The sequence below is a fragment of the Drosophila obscura genome, unplaced genomic scaffold (assembly GCF_018151105.1).
Source record: "Drosophila obscura isolate BZ-5 IFL unplaced genomic scaffold, ASM1815110v1 contig_200, whole genome shotgun sequence".
Classification (NCBI taxonomy): domain Eukaryota; kingdom Metazoa; phylum Arthropoda; class Insecta; order Diptera; family Drosophilidae; genus Drosophila; species Drosophila obscura.
In genome coordinates, this window is record NW_024542791.1 from 1,052,669 (window position 1) to 1,071,610 (window position 18,942).

Consider the following 18,942-nt stretch of genomic DNA (forward strand, 5'->3'; position numbering starts at 1 on the left):
CAGCCAAAGGATTCAGCTCTGCTCTAATATAAATCTGAAAATTATCTGACATAAATTTCAATGCTATGGAAAACTATGGCAATCGTTTGGGTACAGTGCAAATTTCTCTTTTGATCAGTAGGCTAAGGATAGGAAGGATTTTTCCAGCGACTTGCTTAGAGTTGGAGAGTGATCGCCGAACTCAGCTGATTCATTCATTTAAATGAATTTAATCCATCATTTAATCCTGCTTAGCAATCTTTTAACATGCTTGGCTTTTGGCGCTTGCACTTGAAGCTCCTTTTGGATGACATAACAATGTCCTGGGATACAATTTAACATTGGAAGCTGTACCCGAACCACAGAGGCAAAGCTACAGATACAGATACATTTACGGATACAGCTACAGATACATGCGATAGACGCACGCACTGAAAATGTATTTCCAATCATTTTACTCATTATCCGGGCAAAAGTTTTTTCCGAGTAAGTCCGTGTCCGTGCCCGTGCCCGTGTCCGTATATCTACTTGAACATTTTCATGTCCTTCGCTCATTTGCAGCAGCTTGGATATGTGCTTGGAGCTGGGACTAGAGTGGGACTAGAGTGGGACTAGGCGCGGTGGGCACAACACGGGAACACACATAAGACTCTGGAGTGTGTGGGGGGGGGGGGGGCATGGAGGGGAAGGGGATACGGTTTAGTTTGGCTCGGTTCGGTTCGGTTCGGTTCAGTTTGTAAGCGTGTTGGCGTTAATGGTTCTTGATGAAATGAAATGAAATAATGGGTGCGTTTATTCACGTAATGTATTTGTATTTGTTACAGCAACAGCAACAGCAACCACTACATACATAGCATACATAGCATACATAGCATACATATTTACAATAATAACACAGCTCGTAAAATGAATAACTGTAGGGAATGATTGAATGCCGGATGGAATGAAAGCGGCGCCCAGGCGACGCCGACAAAGGCAAAGACAGAGGGCAAAGGCAACGGCTAACAAAACGCTTTTCGTTAGTTTTCATTATTTTCCGCATTTAAGCGTATTTATTCCGTTGTTAATCGAATTTATTAAATGCAAACACGCCAACAAATGGGGAGAGAGAGGGGACTACACACACACACACATTCGTGCAGGACTGGCACGCACCTTCCCTTTCCTTCAACCCCCGACCGTGCAGCGTCAGGATGGGTGCGTTTTGTTTGGCTTGAGAAATAATGTTTCTCCGCATGCCCAGCCGGCTGCTAATTTTACGTATTTCACGCAGCTCCCCCACCAGCACCCCCCAGCTGGGTCAGAACAGCTCTGGGAACGGTACGTCATTAAATGTCTCTATTGCCACACGAAACTTAAATCACCTGCGAACTGCTTTGAGGGTGGAGCGTGGAGATTTGTAACCCTTTTGGGCGGGGCGCGGGTGCAGCAGCAGATTTTAATTGGGAACAGGGTTGCAGCTAAAACATATATGGGATTGATATTGCTCCATAGATAAACTCAGGGATTACCCAAAGACTCTCAAGTCTCGTCTCTCCAGTCACGTGCCATGGGATCTCTGCTGCCATTTTTCTCGCTCATTTCTCTGCCCAAAAGTAAATCAATTTATTTGCCGTTTATCAATGCAAGTCATGACAAATGCAGTCAAAAAGATTAAATCAGTCTGCCTCGAATGTTTTCCAAATAAATAATATTTTTCGAATAAATCAACAGTGGAAAAGAAATGCGGCGGCGCTCAAGGCAACAAAAATGCATTGCCATTGCCGGCCACATATGTATGTATGTATGGCAGAGGGACGGGACGAGTGCTCTCCGTGTGTGTGTGTGTGCACTTCTTGTGTCTTGTGTGTCCCGACCAGATGGCAAATAAAACGGAAAGAAACTTTGCGCATTAGCCTCAACGCCAAATGCCCAGCGACAGCGCCAGTCGGTCCAGCCAAGTTGGGTCCCGTCTCCCGTCTTCCGTCTTCGTCTCCTGCTTCCGCTGTCCCTCAAAACTTTTGCATTTGCTTTTGGCCAAGAAATGAGCAACTGGCCTCATATGTCAATGATTTCTTTTTCACCCGCTTTTATACGTTTCTTGGGCTGCTTTTTGTTTGCTTTCTTTGGCCGCCCACGCCTGGCGGCGCCAACTGCAGTGGCCGCCCGCGCGTGTTCGCACCTAACGGCGCTGCAGCTGGCGCAAGTCCCTGCCAGAAATCCTTTGCCTACATCCCCATGAATATCAGTGTCTATCATTTCGAATCTTGGCAAGGCAAGCAGCACTTTTTCTCTGTTTTATGTAGCTGCAAAAAAGGTATAAAGAAAATCCCATATCACTTCACTGATCGCTGCATACTTCTGGGCCCTGGAATCTATCACTCGTAGGCCAAGATTTGGTAGTCAGCTCAGCTCAGCTCAAAAGCGGCTCTAGCTGAGTGCCTATAGCCGCTGCTCCACTGCTCCACTGCTCCTTAAACGCGGCCATTCTTTATAGTTTTTATCTTCCTTTTGCTGATTTGAAGTGCGCTTTCCGGCATTCTTTGCTCCATTCTTTTTCCGTGTGGTGTCACACATGTGCCGGGGCACACCTCCCCTTTGCTGTTATTATTTTGGCTGCCATTTATTTGCTGTCAATGTTTGGGCCTCCTCCAATCCTTCCATCCGAGCCAAGCCATGCCATGCCATCGCCTGCCACTCCCACCTGACTGCCGACTGCCGCCTGCCGCCTGCCTGGGGCCACGTTAGCTGTCCGCTGTCCGCTGGCCGATGTCCTTTGTCCGTTCCCGTTCTCTTTCTTCTTTTTTTTTTTTTTGTCTTTTTGCTATCATTTTCATTTTAAAATGTCCTGAGCGTAGACGCCCCCTAGGAAGGGTCCAGCCGGCTATGTGTTCGGTTCTTCTACATTTCCCTTGTTATTCTAGTCCTTTTTGCCTTCCACCCCAAGACGTTTTCGGTGCCTGGTCCTAGTCCAAGTTCTGTCCTGGCCTGGCCTGTCCTGGCCGGGGCCACTTTATAAATGTTTCTGCAATGGATTTTTGCAAAGTAAACTTTTTCCGTCTTTTGTAGTTTTGTAGTCCCCCCATCCTCGCATCCTCCCTGGCAGCCATCCCATCCACTTGGCCCCGCATCTGATTGCGAGAGTGTGTGACATTTGTGGGGGCGGGGCGTGTGGGCATACACGAGAAGTAAATATATTAAAATGCAAACCCAACTCATATTACTCGATGGCAGTGGCAGTGGCAGTGGAGTGGGGAGTGGCGAGGGGTGGAGTGGGGTGAGCTCTCCAGTCCTTGCGCACACATGTGCGCAATTTCCAAGTCCGTTTTCGCCCATTGCCAAATGTCTTGCCGGCCGCCTTCCAAATAAATCGAATGCACAAAAAAGCAATAAAACGAAATAAAATCTAAATATGTATGTCCATCCATGTTCGTGTTCGTGTCTTCGTGTGTCTATGTGTCGCCCTTTTTTTTTTTTTGCCTCTATGGCTCCGATATGTGTGGGTACCGAAGAAACGAAGAAGAAGGAACGAAGAAAAAAAAACTTATCATTTTTATCATTGCGCAAAAGTTTATCCTTTTTGGCTCGGGCCGTTAATATTTTCGATTCGGATTTCCAAATGGCCAACAGAGTCCTGTGCCGTTACCGCTGTTCGGAATTTCAAATGACTTGTCCTCCAGTGGCAGAGGCAGAGGCAGTGGCAGAGGCGTGCCTGACCGAAGCGAAGCTTATTGAATGTTTATGCTTTATTAAATTTGATTTCTCTGAGCCCAGTGCCCAGCTCTGGGTCTGGGTCTGGGTCTGGATCTCTCTCTGTCTGTCTGTCTCTGTTCGAGCAGCTGTCTGACTAAACTGACCAAGTGCCGGCCAACATTTGTTGCAATGATCTATGTGCGTTGAATATTAAACGATAGCCCGGGCTTAGCAAGTGTCCTGCTCCTGGCTGATGGCAGCAAGCATAGGATACAGACTCGGAGAGTCTCAGGCTATTATCTTTTTAATGCGCGATAAATGCGACATTTGCGATGCTGGACAAAGTGCGTGTCATGTGCTTAAACAACAAAAGCAAACACTCACAGCTCTGCGGAAAGGGCAAAGAAAGGAAAGAAAAAAGATCCCAAGAACCGAATCATATTTGTAACGCTTTCCGCGCCAAAACCTTAGCCCCAACCACCCCCCAATCGAATGGTAATCATAATCACAATAACAGTAACAGGCTATAGCCATTGCCTCGGCCATTGCCATAGTTATGTCGATGGCAATAGTATTCCGGTAATAGTAATAATCATTTTTTGTTGTCCGTTATGTAGAGCATTTGCACATACGTGAATGGGTTGCGGGGTTGTGGGTTGGTGGGTGGTGCTGGGACATTATGTACACGTTTCCCCCACAGCTGAATGTGTTTATAATCACACACTCCAAATGTTCCGGCCAGCAGTTGCTGTCCAGCCTAATGCGACACGTGCTTCGCGCATATTTCTTGGCCAGCAACGGACAGGGGATATCGATAGCAATAGGTATAAGGAATAGGAACAGGAATATAGCCAGCCTTTGGACCAGCGACAGTTGGTTATGGGTCTAATGATTGCCTCCCGGACTGGTGGAGGCTCGTTAGGATCGAGTGCCTGCTAAATTAGGTGTAGATGTATTTGGTATGTTATTACCGTGCTTATCGATAAACGGGCTCATCCGATTGGTCATTTGTGTGTTTCACTGCGTTCACTACTTATCTGGCAAACTATAACTACAACGACTTAAGTAGATAATTATCAAAGTTGTGTACATGAATGGGAATGCAAAATAAATGGATTATAACATATTTTCCAATAAACCGATAACTATCGATAGGTCATTATCTTAGATTTAACATATGTGTATTTTTATTGTAATTTGGATTATGGGCATTTTGCATGTATTTTCATTGTATTTTTGTTGCTGCCAATTGGTTTGTCGTTTATCGGTTTATCGATTATTCTATAGTAAGTTTACAAGTGTTTTAATTTTCTATATATATATATGCAAATTATACGCAAAAAAATTTGTTATATTACTCTCATCGTTCAATCGATAAATCTTATAAAAAGTCGATTAATCGATCAAATTTAGGATTTAAGATATATATAACGCCAGTTGGGATTTTGCCAATTATTTTTTTACAATTTGTATTTCACTAATGTCGGATTGATTTGTGTGCCAATTTTGTTCTTTTAAAATTTCGTTCGATTAGCGGCTTATCGGTTTATCGATACTCTGATAGTTAGTTACTATGCAACAAATGTCTAGCAAAATGCAAATCATATGCGAATGTCGCTCCGATCGTTCGATAAATCATACACAAGAGGCAAGTATTCGATAATATTCGATAGAATAAAGTGTAAACGAATGGGCAAGCTCGTAATCGTAATCGTAAATCGTAATCGTTCAAGTACAGTACTCACCGAAATCACTGCCCATTCCAGAGGGTCCTGGCAACAGGCCGGGTATGCCCTGCAGGCCGAGGAATGCATTGGGGAACGAGTGCGAGCGCTGATTGTCGATGCCATCGAGGGTGCCATCATGCTGGCCATCGCCCCGGTCCGAGGGCTCCGTATCGCTGCTGTTCGAGTCCTCGCCGGCACTCTGCCCGAGATCGTGTTTCTGCTGGAACACCAGACACACCAGACATCGTGCGGAGTGATCAGACCAGCTCTGATTTGAGTTGTGAGTTGTGATTGGACCTACCTGATTCGCCGCCTGCTGTCCGTTGCTGTTCTCCAGCGCCTGTCCCAGCAGCGACTCGCGCAGCTCCAGGTTACGCTCCCGATCCTTCGAGGTGTCGCGTCCACTGCGATTGCGCGTCAGCGGATGCTGTCCGGCCACGGGAAATTCACGATCGAGCAGCAGCCGCTCGGGGCTGATGCCATGCTGTGCCCGGAAGAGATCGGCGCTCTTGATGCGCTTCTGTGGCGGCGGCGTGAGGTGGCTCTTGCGGCTGCCCTCAAGTTCGCCCATATCCCAGTGGTTGCTGCTGCTCGCCTGCAAAGGTGTCAATCGGGTTAAGCGCTGGTTAGTGGGGGTCTGGAGCCGGGCAAACAGGTCGGATGCAAACGTTACTTTGCTGGGATTGGGATTGGTTGTTCTTACGGGCGACGCTGCCGATGCCTTCAGCTCCTGGATGGCGGGCGTGCCACTGCCACTGCCTGTGCTCTGTTCTCGGTCCCTGTTGCTGCTGCTGCTGCTCGCGTTGGCTGTGGCAGCTGCTGCTGCTGCCACGGCGGCGGTCAGGGAGGCTGCCGCTGCCGCTGCTGCGGCCGCTGCGGCACTCGAGGCAGGCACTGAGGCTGGAGCCTGGGGCGTGCTGAATGGCGAACCGTGACTGCTGTTGAGCACTCCGCTGTTGCTGCCACTGCCGCTGCCGCTGCTGATGTTGCTGCTGTTCAGCATCGTCTGCGTCTGGGGCAGATAGCTGCTGATCTTGTTGTGGTTGCTGTGGCTGCTGCTGTGGCTGTTGATGCTGCTCTCCAGAAGGTTGTTGTTGTGGCTGCTGCTGATGTTGTTGTTGTGGCTGCCAGTGCTGTTGTGGCTGCTGCTGCTGTTGCTGCTGTGCGAGAGGGCGGCGGAGAGGGCCTTGGCATAGGGATAGCCCCCGTTGACATCCGCCAGACCTCTAATCTGCAGCAGATGCGCCGTCTTCAGGAAGTCGGGCAACTGTTCGTGACTGACATTCACCTCGCCGTTGTACATAAAGCTGGGTGGGGATATACGCTATAGGATATGCACAGAACTAACATTAGGAGACGCTCACCTCAATAGATTCTCGACATCGTCGCTGCGCACATCGCGCAGTATGACAATTGGATGCTCGCAGGGATTGGCCTTGAGCAGCTTGCGGAAGTAGGGGCTGCAGGCGCTGAGCACCACCTTGTGGGCGGTGAAGGAGCGCTCGTCGCAGGCCAGGGTCACGTCCACGAAGTCCTCCTCGTCGCGCAGGTGCCGGAACGAGCTGAGTATCGAGGTCTGAAAGTCGTTCCATTTGAGGGCGTAGTGCTGCTGTTGCTGCTGCTGCTGCTGCTGATGATGGCTCTGATGCTGTGCCAGACCCAGGGCGGATGGGGGCGGTGTGGCTGGGGAGAGGGCGGAGCCGGTGGCCGCCATGGAGAGTGCGGATAGCGCGTGGCCGGAGGATGAGGAGGTCGCCGGTGGCGGTGGCTCCATTTTCACCACGCCCGCGTTGTTGTTCTCCGCCGTCTGCAGCTGTGTGGATTCGGTCATTTAAGTGGACCGGCTCTCAACCTGCTCCCGGGTTCTATGCGTGCCTCTAGCCTTGGTTGGGGTTTGCAGGGTGGCGGGGGATGGCTCTTAATGGACTCGCGAATGCGTCTTCTTTTGTGGCTAATTCCTGCTCCGGCTACGATTGAATTCCTTGGCTATTGTTGTGGTGGCCCTTTTGTCGAGACTGGCAAATATTTACTTTGCCAAAAAGAGTCTCTTCGCCGTAGATGTCTTCTACTCTCCCTTCCTTTCCCACTCCTTCCTTTCCTTCTGCTAATTTGGCGAAAGTTGCGGCAATCTGAGGCGGCCCTTGTCCATTTTCACCGGACTCTGCTTGCCACCGCCGCGGCCATGGACGGAGCTAATAATGCTGGAGATGGAGCTGAAGCTGGGGCGCTGGAAAAAAAAACAAAATATAAGTTTACTGTGGCACACAATTGCTGTGGCAGGTGGCAGGCAGCAGCAGTAGTAGTTGTGGCAGAGCCAATCATTAAATATTATTACCAATTATTCATACATAAGCAGCGGGACAGGGGAACTGCGCTGCGGTGTCTAATGGAATCATTAATTACACGAACCGAACCGAACTGATGCCACCATCGGAGCCCAGTCGGAGCACCGCCACTTGTCGGGGCATTAGACGCAAATCAATTTAATTTAAGCGTTTACAAGCCACCAACACAATGAACCAGAAGTCGCTACACTCCACACACTCGCACGAAAGCATACCCAAAGCAATTGTACAAGATCATTAGAAGAGGTTCGAGGGTTTCGAGGGGGGCCGAGCCCCGACAATCCATCCATCCATCTTCGGTGCTGGCTTCTGCGGAACCCCAAACCTCCTGATCGATGTACCACCATCAAAATATTTATAAACGCATTCATCTCCCTCCACCACTCTGGTTGATCTTGGATTACGATCGTGTATGACGAGTACGATTACCGCGATCTGTGCAATCGTATCTGCTAGAGGCGGAACTTCCTTCAAATAACAAAAAAAAACAAACTCTTTGCTTTGCCTGCAATTGGCGCCTGCATTTGCAGCTCGGATAATTTTTCATGCCTCTCCCTGGAATTCCCCACAAAGATCTCCACTCCACTCCACGCTCTGACTCAGTGCCTCGCTGCTTGATTAATGATTTGGCGTTTTAAACCCTGATTATGACCATCACTTGCTGGGCCGTGACTAAGGCCATACTGAAAGAGGCTGGACGGCAGTGCAGTCAGCCTATTTGCAGCAATTGCTGGCAAGAACTCATTACCAAGATGAATGAATGATGAACGTAAAGGGTGAGTGAGTGAGTTGGTTGGCTGCTTGTTGCAGGGGATTACATTGATCTGATTCACTGGCAACAAATGAACGGGGCAAGCTGGGGCTTACATATCAGCTATCAACATTTTGTTGTAGCCATTGATGTGAGCACTTTGGAAGTGTAATTCAGCTTGAGACTTGGGCTGAAGCTATACAAGTTTATAACTAAGGCTCAGATGAAACGTTTAAGAGAAGGGAAACTTGAAATATATTTTTACATTAACGTTTTCGAATATGCAACAGTCGCAATCCTCCAAGAAAGTAATAAAGTTAACTAGATTTCTTTGTGGGCTTTGATCAGTAGAATGACTCGTCAGCGCATTTCGATTTAAATGTGTACTTAGAGATAGTTTCGAAGGACACTTTACTCATAAAATATCAACGCATATTTGACAGTTAAATATAAAAAATATTCAATGATATTCAGAGCTCCCTTGGAGTAGAATTTCAATTTGTCCGAAGCATTTCAGCACCCATTCTCGATTAGGTACATTGCTCCACACATGATAGACTTACATATGTATAAGCCACAAGATACTGTACCCAAAAATTGCTGATATAAGGATAGTCTCCCAAACACCCTTTGGCAAAGAAGAAGTTCCCCAAAAAGGGTATTTTATTTCTTGTTTTATAGTTTTTTTTACGGTTTCTACATCACCACGAATTTAGTTAGTTGCCTCATGGGGTTGTTGTTATGTTCTGCTATGCCATACGGAAAGGGAGAGCTACCTCTGCCTCTGCCTCTGAGGAGTACGTTTCGCCCTGCGTTGCACAGTGCTCGTTGCCCGTTGCCCGTTGCTCGTTGCTGCGTGTGTTTCGCTTTGCGCTAATTTATGAAGTAACCCAAAACAATTTCATCATAACACATTTGCTGGCAATTATTTCGTTTATTGAACAAACATTCGCATCGCATAAATTCGAAGGGGGTTGGGGTTCGAGGGGGGAGGTAACTGCCACAACTGCCGTACAATAACTAACGGAAGCCAAGACCCAACGAAAATAAAACAACAGCGCAGGCAGATACTCGTACGTTCCGGCTTGGTAACCGACAAAAATATATGTAAATGGGGTTACCAAAAAAAAAAAACACACACACACACAGTCCACACTTTTCACATGTAATCAGAGGCAGGAAGGATATAGATGGATGGATGGATGGGGATGGCGATGGCGATGGCGGTGTGGGATGTGTGCCAGATACTTGCAACGTGCGAATGCAATTGCATTTTTCCCTGCCACACTTCAAAATGTGCAACTCAAAGTGGCAGCAGCAACTGCCTAAAAACTGAACATTTTAGCAAAAATAAAAATTTATTTGCAACTAACAAAAAAAAAAAAAAAAAAACAGACACCCAAAACGCGCTGGAAGGGAATAAACTAACCATGGAGGGGACGGTGTACGCTGAGGGGTGGGCTTTAGCCTGTACTTGTTTAGTCGGTTGTGTGGGGGGGAGGACTTGGAGTTCCGCGTAACATAATAACAAATAAATGTAAATGATAATGGTAAATAAAAAGCGAAAAACGAATTACTAAACAACACACAATCATCTGCAAACACACACACACACACAGATAGCTGGGCCATAGACATGTGCAGATATAGTATAGATATACTCGTGTGTATGTACCATATAACGAGCCATATATATGACTGTGCAAACACGCATATTCGGCTAGGGCTGGGGGTCACGTCTAGCACTGCGGATATAGCGGCAACAACTGCCGCTGGGCCAGGGGCACGGCACAATCAAATTGGTACTAACTATTTGTAGTACACGCCGTGAGCTCCGGCCTGGAAGAAGGGTGTATCAACACTACAGTAGTTATAGGATATATATATATACCTATATATATATGTATATATATTTAATGTTTATTTGGTACAGGTTCAGGAAATGAACATCCTAGATTGGAGAGATTTTAAGAGAAACTTGAGCACTCTCCCTGGCATTTAATGGATGAAGAAAAAGATTTCTTAGAGTTATTTATATGTGTGCCTGGTCTGTTCTATTCTGTTCCTATTTTCTTCCATTTCTTGTATTTTCTTTTATTGTTTTTATTCCCAAATTTCAGCTCAAAATCCAACCAAAGAGTATCTTAAGGTCGCCACACGCCACACTCTGGTTCAATAGTTACTTGTTATTTTTGGTAAATTGATACGGCGTCTTGGTGAGTGAACCAGAAGTATCTTGGTAAATATTTTACACTGCCCCCCCGCCCCGCTTTCTGCGCCGTCATGTGTACTCTTCTATGCCAAGTAGAGGATGGGTTGGAGGGGGGCGGGGGACACACGAGAAAGGAAAGGCCCCGCCCGTTATGATATGATGATTGTTATTTTTACGATTTGCATTTGGAGTTGTCAAAAGGGAGAGCCAAAAGCCGAGGTACAAGTATTGTAGTTATCTTAAGAATATTCGTCCCGCCTTTGCTTGGCTCCAACATTATTTTTACAGTTATGTTTATATCGTTTATGACTCCATATTGTAACGCCCCACTCAGTAATGGGTGGGGTGGTGGGCAGTGATGGGTAAACCATAAACAAGATACACGCATAAATATAATAGCAGGAAATTGGCTCGAAAGTGCGGAAGAATGGTTATTGGGGAAGGGTATCGGCTCGGGTAGTGTAGTGTAGATGTCCCACCGTAAATGTGAGCAATTATCTGGCAGATAATTTCCAATTTGTTTCCCATTCTGTGGATAATTTGTTATGCTGCTGATTAGTTTTGGACATACACCAAAATCTCGATTAAATGTTGGTCATTGTCGCCGCGCGCACAAAATGTCAAATCGAATTATATAGATTGTCAACAATGGAATTTTAGCAGGGGCCTAATGCCAAAAAGGGTTTGTGTATCACACTCTCTTTCTGTCTCTCTCTCTCTCTTTTTCCTATTCCTATATCCATCTCTTGGGATGCGTGGAGTGGAGCGGCTAGGGGCCGTTCAGGTCGCTCCTCAATGCAAGCAAATTAGTTAAAAACCAATTAAAATCGCTCATCCGCCGTGTTTTACGGTATGCGGGGGAGGTCACTGTAAATACACACATATATACTCGTACATCGGATAATTATATGTACTCGTATCGGTATTTATATCTTTTGTATATATCCAAATACACATACATCTACTACACTGCCATGTTTAGAGCGGAATATTCTAAAAATCCAAATTAGAATGTCAATAAAATGCCTTTTTTTTAATGAAATAATTAATTAGATTTTGCACATCAACAGTCTAACACGCATTTGCCGGCCAAACGCAAAACCAACACACAGCATACACACAGCTGCCGATGCAGATACAGATCTATGTATTTATGTTCTTATGTATATATGTATGTACATCTATTCGTATACCTTCTGGCTGGAGCTGTGCGTGAATCGTGAGTGCGGAGCGTGAGTGTGACAATGTGCCAACGGCAGTGCTTTGGTGTGTGCAAGAATGTCCGTCGAAGGTGTGGAAAATATACAAAAAAGGTTGGCTATAATTTTATTAGGGGAACAATTTAATATTGGCTGATGTTAGTTTTAATTGGAGTGCAAGCAAGACATTTTTGATTGCTTCAACGGATTTTATTTTTGTATATTTTGGAAAATCTGATGGAATAAAATCGGGGCTCTAAACTCTATGGGAACACGTCTATAAATGACTTTCAGACTGAGTACTTTGAATAATCAAATTTAATATATCTAAATATTTTTCAAAGCTGAAGTACGAATAAAGTGAAATATAAACATTATTTAATGAGATATTTCCCATTTATTTACCATATAAACCTGCTCTAAAGGCCAAAGAGCCAAATAAAAAAAAAAAAAATAACCATATATATATTATAAATATACAAGTTAAAATTAGCTTCATATAATATAAATTAATTGCATTAAATTATCACGCACTCATCTCTAGCAGTGGACACACGCACTCACAGCCATGTACAAAGACTCGTACATACATATGTGCAGCCGTCATAGTTGAATTTAGTTGTCGGACACCATTTTGTTTAGGATTTGCCTTAGCCCCACCTCACCTTACCACACTTGCCCCTCCCCCAACCCAACCACTCGGCCCGCTTAGTGGCTCTTTTTCAGAATTTGCATACGTTTCCATATAGCCATTATCCATTTTCCATTTCTACTTATTATTGAACGCTGAAATCTATTGGATGCTGTTTTTGTTTTGGGTTTCGCAGCGCAATTTGTTCGATTTTCAATTATTTAAATGGTTTTATTTTTGTTCGCCACATACATATACGTATACGTATTCTCATTTGCATTTTGCGAGTAGCTCCCAGACCAGAGAGCTCTTCCCCGAAATTCTCCCACAACCCAACCACCCCCTCATAGATGGACACGCATCAAAGTGCCACTCAATGGCAGAAAAACTAAAAAACTGAGACGGAGATGGAACGTCTTTTCCTAATTGCCTTGGAGAATTTAAATTGAGACATGAAATTGAATAATTCAAAATAATTAGCAGGCAGGCAGGCGGCAAGGCACAGCCTCTCAGTTCTCAGTTCTCAGTGCTCAGTGCTCAGTCCTCAGTCTCTTACTGGTGTCTCTGTCTCAGTCTGCTGGCTATAATTGCATTAATGATTTTGACAAATGACCGTCGCCAAAGTCGCCTTTGACTTTGACTTGGCTGGTGGCTGTTGGCTGATGCAAATGCCGCCTCGGACCTCGGAGTGACAGACAGACCTCAAGCGAAATTACATTATGTTTTGAGAAAAATCAATCAAGGTAAGAGCCAGAGCCAGCCAGAGCGGGAGTGTATCATTGTCACACTCTGCGACTGACTCTATGGCTTAGGCACGGCCACGATCCACTTGCAGGAGAGCCGGCCAGCCAGCCAGCCAGCCAGCCAGCAGCTGCTAATTAAACTAATTGAGTAATTTCAGAAATTCAGAAATTAAATGAGCAAATAAAAAATACGCGCGAGAGCAACATAAAAAAAAAACAAAGTAAGCAAAGGCATAGTCGATAATCCAACCAAGGGGATACCTGGTACTCAGATGAGCAAATGAGGAACTTGGGCACAGGATTTGCAATGAGTGGGAAATTTATGCCCCAAAGAAATTTGTTTGCATTTATTTGATTGTGAAATCTAAACGATAGCTATGCTCCCTGGTTATCTCCTAGTAGCTGTCACATGCCTCACCACACACCCAATATACTCCCAAAGAACTCTAAAAAAGGGGTACCAAAACCAAAGCAAAACATACGCGTATTTGAAGCGCAATAATCGCAATCGAAACTTAAACCTGAAATCTGGATGGGCACCGCAGCGGCGTTTGACTATGGAGACATTCGTCAGATGCGTGAGACTATTACTCAGAGAGAGGAGAGACCTCTGGCGTGCCTGTTGGCGGGAGGGGAGCGACTGCAATGCGTTTTTATTGGCACCCACTATCCATGCCAGATGCCATAGATGGCGCAGACAGGCAGGGTCGGGCTGTGGGCAACCTGTCCTAATTAATTTCCAACTTAGCCGAAATGGCTCTCTTAATGGGGCGAGTCCGCTGATAGCCATCTCAATGGGCCGCAATTAGCCTGAAGCTGTTGTTGTTTCTGTTGTTTCTATTGTTGGGTTACTGTGTGCTATGTAGTTTCGCATGGGCCAAGAAATGTGGCCAAATTTATGCAAATGCCAGTGCTGATGCCAATGTGGATGCCGTCACTCAAAGAGTTTCCAACTTTCTTTTGGGGGGCCAAGCACAGCACAGCAAAGACATAAAGATATACTAGTAGATGGATGGATGGATGGATGGTCGGTGGGTTGGATGTCAATGAACTGTCGTATACAATAAAAATTGTTAATATTGAAAATACAAAAAAAAAAGAAACAAAAAATGAGAGGCAAATACGAAACAAGATACAGGAGATACAGAAATTGATCTGGCATTGGTGCTGGGTTGGTTGGTTGGTTGGTTGGTTTGGTGGTGGCCGAGAGCTAGTGGAAAAAACTAGACACAAACAAACTAAATGGTATTTGAAAATTTACATAAACTGGCCATAAATTAAATTAGCCAAAGCCAAAGAGAGTGAGCCACAGACGCGGCGGCCACAGTCCGCAGTCCGGCTAAGGTATCCGAACAGATGGATACAAGATGCAGGCCAGAGCTTCAGCTTCAGCTCGGGCATCATCATTATTTGAATACAATTAACACAAAGAGAAAGCAACTACAAGAATGTGTCCGCATCCCAGAGATACACCACATACTGGCATTAATTTTCCCTGTGGTCTGGTCTGGTCTGGCCCAAAACTTTCGGTATTGAAAAGCAGTAAAAAAACACACACACACACACGAGAAGCGGGAGAGATCAGAGCTAGTGGATCGCTCTACTCCAAGTCCACTTCCATGCGGAGATACAGATATACATATATACTTACGGATAGCTATGTATCTCGTATTATGTGTATCTGCAGCTGTAAGTGAGTGTCTGTGTGTATGTCCGTGTCGTATCTACATCTCATAACATTTAATTCATTGTTCACTATTTTTTTATGTACATACTTATTATGTATTCCATTTTGTAGTTTTCGTTTTGTTGCGTTGAGTTTGGCCCCTGTCCGATCTCACGCTGTAAAGTGCTCTCTCGGCCATGGCTCAATGGAAAACAACGCGTATTGGCCAAGTTGTGCGTGGCGCGTTGGTTGTCATTAAATTTGCGTTTATTTCATTGGTTAACTTGTTTCCTTTTTTTTTTCTCCCTCTCTTCTCTATGTTTTCTATTTCTATTTGCGTTTGCAGCTCTCTCTCTCTCTCTCTCTCGCTCTCCCAATGTCTCAGTCTCTCATTCTCGCTCTCGCTCGCACTTTGTGTGTGCGTTTTATTTGTTTCGTTATTTGCCTCTTTTTTTCTGTGTTCGCTTTCAATGTTTTATTCAATGATCGTGTTTACATAGTTAGCCCATCTCTTGCGCCCACGGAACTCCATTTAAATTGTTACGACTATTAAACCTGATACAGATACAGATACAGATACACATGTGGTGGGCAAATCAATTATAGCCACTCGTAGATACAAGTATTCAGGCATTCAACTGCGCCATAGATTTTTGGGATTAAACGTACTAGTGGAGTGTACAGTTATAAGAGAAACTAGCTCTTTGGGAGCAACGAGATTGAGATTTTGAGTGGTGGATATTTGACAGTGACAACTCAATAGAATTGAGACCCATTAATCTAAAGGGGTCTGAGAGTGGATTTATAAAAAAGTTGCCCAATGAAAAGAATATTTATCTTTAAAATTGTCAAAAATATATTAGCTAATTAAACTAATTAAAATCTAACTATTCGGATCATTGAAATTAACCAAATTTATATCTTTTTTTTATCACTTTTCTACTATTTCAGAAATAATATTTAGGTGTATTTTCTCAGCTGCTCGTATCAAATTTTATCTTCCAAAATTTGTATTATTGTATTAAGTTAAGTTAAACACACTTAAAAATTTTGAAAATTTTTATGCAAAAGTTGAAAATCAGGGAGCGGCAGCTGAGAAATTGAAGAGAATTGAAATTGAAGCCAAAACTTAATGCCGCATAAATACTCGTAATTAATGAACATATCTACACAAAGCCAGATATAATTTTTCATAATAACTTTCTATGGATTGTAATGCGGAACTTGCGGAATGGTATAATATCTCTAGGCCAAGGCACACATTTTATACGGCGATTGTTCTGGGACAAAGTGCTCGTTTTGATGCCTTGAAACTTCAATTGTTGGACTACTAAATGGCGAGTTTTTAATCCTAAGAAGTACTTCAATAACCACAAGATCTGCACAGATACATTTATATTTTTGCATTTGCCAGTTCCCATTTAACATCCAACCCGACACACTCCCCAAGCGGTATCGATGGGTTCTTTTTGGATCGATATGTGACCGACCAGCGGGCGACTGTGCTGGACAGGTTAATTATAACATTAACCAACTGACAACTGGTCAATCGCTAATGCCATGGGAGCTGGAAAAGCAATCGAAGTGTCACCCTCCCTCCCTCACACACACAAACACACCCACACACACACGTGAAGCTGCGATGCCGCTGATTTGTGAAGCGGAAGGTGTTTGCTGCCATCCCATCCGCATCCAAATATACTTTTCCCACACTGCCCTGCCCCAGAGAGGTGTTCGTACAGTCCGCTCCACACTGTATAGCTCCCCCGCCTGGTTGTGGCCCTGGTACTCCGTCTCTGGGTCGCGCGCGGTACGGTACTCGTCGTTCGGGGCACAATCAATTCCATATGACATTATTAGATGGTTCGTTCGCTCGTTCGTTGGATGTTGGCTGTTGGCTGTTGCTTTTGGCTTTGCCTTTGCTATTATGTCATAATTTTAGGAAAAAAGTAAAGCGCTCAACCAAAATAAATTAAAAATTGCTTTCATGCTTGAATTGTTCGGGGTTAGGATGGGTAAGGGGAATGGGGAAAGGGGAATCGGGAATGGGAATGTGTGTGTGTGTGGGGTGGGGGGGTACTCACTCACGCTGGCTGCGAATCTTGGCCATGTGAAGCGGACTTCATTACCCGGCATATCCAAATATAAAGCTCGTTGTCGCTTTACCTCGCTGGATGGATCGATCCCTCCCAACACTTTGTATCGTGTATCTCATGGATACACACACACACACACAGACAGCAGGCAGCAGGCTACCCGGCTTCCAAGTGTTTATGGTCGATTGGAAGTTTATAATGGATAAATATGCTGCTGCCTGCTGCTGCTGCCTGCCTGCCCCTCTTGCCACAAAGTTCAAATTCAAATTTAGAACGCGGAATGAATGAAGTGCGCAATATTCAATTAAAGTCATTATTACGAGTACGAGTACGAGTATTAGTAATTTCCCTTCGATGGCAATTGCCATTGATTGTTCGATAGAATCGATTCGAATCGAAGGGGAGATCGCATCGGATCGGATCGGTAGGTAATCCCACATCCCACACACTAATTGATAGTCGAGTGCGAGTGCCAGGGCAGGCAGCTGCTGGCTGCTGGCTGCTCGCTGCATTCGCCCATCCACAGACAGATAGATCTTCGGGACAGACTTCTGGCCACCGGAAAAATTCATCAATTTTCAATTTGTATGTATTAAGGCGTACGTCCCCCATCCACCGCCCACCCCACTACTCCCGCCCTCTCCCAGATCTGTCACGATCTGTCCCTGGTCTAAGCATAATGAGGCATTATGCAAAAAAGTCCCCATGCGAGTGTGTGTGTGCTTTTTTTTCGCTAATGAAGAGGCCACATACGGGACGTCTTTATTAAAAGTAATTAAGTCATTGTAATTGTCGTTTGTCGAATGATCTGAGAGGTGGATGAAGCGCTTGGGGTAGCGCTAGCGTAGGGTGAATGGGGTGGGGAAATTAAGGCCTCAGGTCTGTCGGATTCCAGCAGCACCCATCCATCCATAGCTTAGCCCAAGAACGGCATTATAGGACAGTTCTACATATCCAGTTAGAGAGGATAGCTCTAGGATCTAAGCTGTAATAATTTTCCGCGCAATGGAACTGTTTTTTTGGGCAGAGCTTTGACTGTACAAATGTCACATGAAATAGAACCAACAAAGTATCGACCTCATGCTATGATTTTCCAGTGTATATACAGACATCCCCCAGCTCTGCCCTCCCCCAGCTCTCTCCGTTTGTGGCTCTCTTTGGTCTCCAATGCCCCTTCTCGGCGTCATTGAAGTAAGTAATAATTGTATCTAAATTTGTACGCAGAACATTTGAATCTTAATAAAATTTATAGTTATGACGAAAATATATCTGCCCCGACTGCCGACTGCCGACTGCCGTCTGCTGCTGTCTCGCTCTCCCTCTCTCTCCCTCTCTTGCTTTCTATGTGGCTGGTGGCAGCTTTAAAAGCATTTTTAACCAGAGAAGACCCCAACAGAAATTGAACTCAAGTGCAGACAATTGAAGCTCCTCAGAGTAGAACATTTTTGGACTGCGGGTTTTTGCTTTTTTGGAGGGGCATCCATCCATCCATCCATCCATCCCCTTTGAAGCTACAAAGTGTGTGTGTGTGTGTGTGAGTTGAAATATTTTTGATTTTGATTTCAATTCTCTCTAGTTTTATTTGTATTTTATTTTTTGCACAAGCGGTTATTAACCAATGCAAAAGTCTCCGTAGCCGCTGGTCAGTCGAATTGGTCGAGTACTCGCGCCATTTGGTTAATTGATTTCATCGTATGTCGGTGGGGAGCGGTGAATTCTATACCACGTTTACCCCCTTCCCAGCTATATCTGTGGATAGTCCACCCCACATGAGTTCCAACTGTGGCATCCCTTGCCTTTTACTCTACTCTTGGAGCGGGAACTATGGGCAGCCCGAACTAATTCTAATGCAGAAAATTAAGTTTTTTTTTATGTATAATAAATATTTGTAAATATAATTCTGTACCCAAACCTGAGCAGA

At 45.0% G+C, this 18,942-nt stretch overlaps 1 protein-coding gene across 1 annotated transcript in view; it reads right to left on the bottom strand.

Moving 5' to 3' along the window:
• LOC111076097 (protein abrupt) overlaps positions 1 to 18,942 on the bottom strand; it is a 43,256-nt gene that overhangs the window by 23,681 nt on the left and 633 nt on the right. Inside the window, 4 exon segments of the mRNA XM_022369724.2 lie at positions 5,397 to 5,598; positions 5,680 to 5,973; positions 6,082 to 6,685; positions 6,743 to 7,605. Of these exon segments, the coding sequence (XP_022225416.2) occupies positions 5,397 to 5,598; positions 5,680 to 5,973; positions 6,082 to 6,685; positions 6,743 to 7,209 (1,567 nt within the window). The 5' untranslated portion in view covers positions 7,210 to 7,605.